Source organism: Propithecus coquereli, unplaced genomic scaffold (genome assembly GCF_000956105.1).
Source record: "Propithecus coquereli isolate 6110/MARCELLA unplaced genomic scaffold, Pcoq_1.0 Scaffold6, whole genome shotgun sequence".
Lineage (NCBI taxonomy): Eukaryota > Metazoa > Chordata > Mammalia > Primates > Indriidae > Propithecus > Propithecus coquereli.
In genome coordinates, this window is record NW_012151951.1 from 978,793 (window position 1) to 982,535 (window position 3,743).

At 37.1% G+C, this 3,743-nt stretch overlaps 1 protein-coding gene across 2 annotated transcripts in view; it reads left to right on the forward strand.

Annotated features, from left to right (window-relative positions):
* LOC105822217 (chromosome unknown open reading frame, human C11orf70) overlaps positions 1-3,743 on the forward strand; it is a 49,749-nt gene that overhangs the window by 40,378 nt on the left and 5,628 nt on the right. Inside the window, exon 5 of one of the 2 annotated variants that reach the window (XM_012659157.1) lies at positions 1,439-1,611. In XM_012659157.1, coding sequence (XP_012514611.1) covers positions 1,439-1,611 — 173 coding nt within the window. Of the gene's footprint in view, positions 1-1,438; positions 1,670-3,743 lie in introns of those variants that run through there. The other variant, XM_012659158.1, reaches the window with a different exon arrangement.

Genomic DNA, 3,743 nt, shown 5'->3' on the forward strand with positions numbered 1-3,743 from the left:
GGGCTAGAGTGCCATGGCATCAGCCTAGCTCACAGCAACCTCAAACTCCTGGGCTCAAACAATCCTTCTGCCTCAGCCTCCCAAGTAGCTGGAACTACAGCCATGTGACACCATGCCCAGCTAATTTTTTCTATGTATTTTTAGTTGTCCAGCTAATTTCTTTCTATTTTTAGTAGAGACGGGATCTCGCTCTTGCCCAGGCTGGTCTCGAACTCCTGACCTAGAGTGATCCTCCCAGAGTGCTAGGATTACAGGCGTGAGCCACCATGCCCGGCCGTGTGGAATATCTTTTTCCATCTTTTTACTTTCAGTCTGTATGAGTCTTTACAGGTGACGTGAGTTTCTTTTAGGCAGCATATAGTTAGTTGGGTCATATTTTTTAAATCCATTCAGCCAGTCTATATCTTTTAAGTGGAAAATTTAATCTGTTTACATTCGGGGTTGATACGGATAGGTGAAGACTTGGTCTTGTCATTTTATTAATTATTTTCTGGTTGTTTTGTAAATTCTTTCTGCCTTTCTTTCTCTCTTACTGTTTATCTTTGCAATTTGATGGTTTTCTGTAGTGATAGCATTTCAGTCCTTTCTCTTTCTCATTTGTATGTTTGCTCTACCAGTGAGATTTACACTTTTATATGTTTTCATAAGGGTAGATATCATTCTTTCACTTCCAGATGTAGGACTCTCTTAAGCATTTCTTATACAGCTAGTCTAGTAGTAATGAATTACTTCAGTTTTTGCTTGTTTGGGAAAGATTTTGTTTCTCAATTTTTAGAAGGTGTAAGAAAATCTCCCACATTAGATCTAGTTTTCTGCTTTCTGAAGGAGGTAGCAAGATCTCAGGAGAATAAGAATCAATGTAGATAGGCGATATGTGAAGTGATCTTATTAGAGTAGATCAGGAAAAAGAGAGGTGAGTATGAGGTTCCAGCACCCAAATGGTTCAAAATAGAGTACCTGTGGTGTAAGAAAAGTAGTGACTCAAACTCTGGTAAGTGAGAGGGCTTAGAAAATGACCATTTGTGTTTAGCCTCTGGATAGAAGCAAAGATGAGAAACCTATGGGATAGAGAAGTTTCAATATTCATTTATGCTCTGATTTATTTCCAAATAAGACTTGAGGTAACTTAACACTAAAAATACAGTTGCACTAAAACAATAACTAAACATATTAGCTAGAATAAAAAAGTAAAGTGGAAGATGGGGAGACTTAGCTGCTTTATTTTAAAATTTGATTTGTTCCTTTCCTTACACATCAGTACCCAGTGATAAAATGGAAGCAAGTAAGTGCAGATTGCTAATTACTCTCTCCAGTTGCCTCAGGATTGGTTCTTAAAATAGGTGTAAGATTATTTTTTAATATATAAATGGAAGCTTTTGAAAACATAAAAGTTAGAACCTTGAGTTATGTTACATTTAGATGAATTTTATTATCTTAGGTTTTGCTAATGGAAGACTCAGAAAAATATGAAGTATTCAGCCAACCAGATAGAGAAGAGTTCCTGTTTTGTCTTTTCAAACATCTTTGCCTTGGTGGAGCTATTTGTCAATATGAAGATGTGCTTAACCCGTATCTGGAAACAACAAAGCTCATCTATAAGGATCTGTTGAGGTAAAGTTGCTAGGTCACAATATGTAAATCTCTAATTAAAAGAATAAGTTATTTGTTTGCTAGGATTATGCAGCATCTCTTTGTGTTCATATTAATAACCAATGTTTGTAAAAAATAGCACTACCCTGACCCCTCTTAAAACTTCCTGCCTGTATTCCAGGCTAGAAAGATTTCTAGATTGCCCTGCCTCTCTTTTAGTTCTCAGTCTTCTCATTGTTCATCTACCTCTTTTCTCTTTGTTTCCTCATTCACACCTGTCACCCACTCTATCCCTTATTAGCAACTGCCATCTTCCAGGCCTCCTTTATTTTTCTTACCAGGCCTCCTTTTAAATCTCAAAGGAACGCAAGAGATTCCTCAGGATGTTTGAGTTTGCTCAACTAATAGTAAAAAATTACTACCTTTGTTCCAAAGAGGAGGAAGAATTTTCATCTAGGTGTAATCTTTACCTTTCAAATTAATCCCAAAGCTATACAGTTTGTTTCAGGTATTCTAGCAGAGTATTTTTATTTATTTTTTTCTTTTTTCTTTTTGAAGATCAAATGAGGATTAAAACCTTAACAAAAATTGCTTTTTTTTGAGACAGGGTCTCACTCTGTCACCCTGGCTGCAGTGCCGTGGCACAATCATAGCTCACTGTAACCTCAAACTCCGGGGCTCAAGCGATCCTCTTGCTTCAGCCTCCCACATAGCTGGGAATACAGACACATGCCACCATGCCCCGCTAATTTTTCTATTTTTTGTAGAGACAGGGTCTCATTCTTGCTCAGGCTGGTCTTGAACTCCCAGCCTTAAGCTATCCTCCCTCCTCGGCCTGCCAAAGTGCTAGGATTACAGGTGTGAGCCAATGAGCCCGGCAAAAATTTCTTATTGATACTTTCATTTTAATTGAAGTGAATATTCTTTGGTTGGATTTTTAAATTATACAGATACTAGATTATCTTTATAGGAAAAGAGGACAGAAACAAGACAAAGGAAAGGTCCTGGAGCTCAGTTATAGAATTTTACTTTAATGAGAAAACAATAGTATTAGCTTCTCATCAGATTCATAATTGTTACTTTACTTATACTCAGCACTTTAATTCTCATATCCATTCCGTGTGTCATATAGCTATAAAACAAACTGCATAATTTAGTTATTTGGTTTAGTTTATTTCTGATATGATTTTAAAAACATAAAAATATTTTTATAATCTGTCTCCGATTTTAATGAAAAAGTTTTGTGTCAATACATAAAGATTATTGGAAGAGATATGTTAGAAACAGAATTTCAGAAAAGGCATACACATTCCTATAACAAATATATCCTGTCATAATCATTTACAGCTCATGTGAACTTGCTAGACCACTTCTAGCACTCCCTGAATATACTCCTCTATATACCCTAGACATACACACACATACCACCACTGCAGTGTGTTGTGCCCCATCAGCCACATGAGCCTGTGGAATTCCTCACTACCATGTGCTATGGAGGAGGAGATTCTGTTGGAGATATTTGAAATAGAAACAACTTCAGAACCTAACATTGCAGAAACTGTTTTTCCCAACATTCCCTTCCCCAGATTCTCATCTGTGATTCTCTGCTACATTTTTTGGGTGCTAAGAAAAAGTATGACTCGAGAGTAATGGCCACTTATAAAATGAATAGCCAAAATACATGACATCTTACAAGAAGAAAAGGAATTGTCCATGGAATCACTTAATCAGGCAACAAGCAAATATTAATACTCTACACAGAACTCTAAAGAGGCTACAAGAGGAGCATCAGACAGTCCTTGGCCTTAAGGAAATTACAACAAACTAACATATTAAATAATCAGCTGAGTACAGTGGCTCACACCTGTAATCCCAACATTTTGGGAGGCCAAGGTGGGAGGATTGCTTGAGGCCAAGGTTCGAAACCAGCCTGAGCAACATATCGACACCCCATTTTTACAAAATATAAAAAAATAATTAGCCAGGCAAGGTGGCTGTAGTACACCTGTACTTCCAGTTACTCAGGAGGCTGAGGCAGGAGGATTGACTGAGCTCAGACATTTAAGATTGTGCACTCCAGTCTGGGAAACAGAGTGAGACAGACCCTTTCTCTAAATAAATAAATGAATGAATAAATAAATAGATGTAAAGTA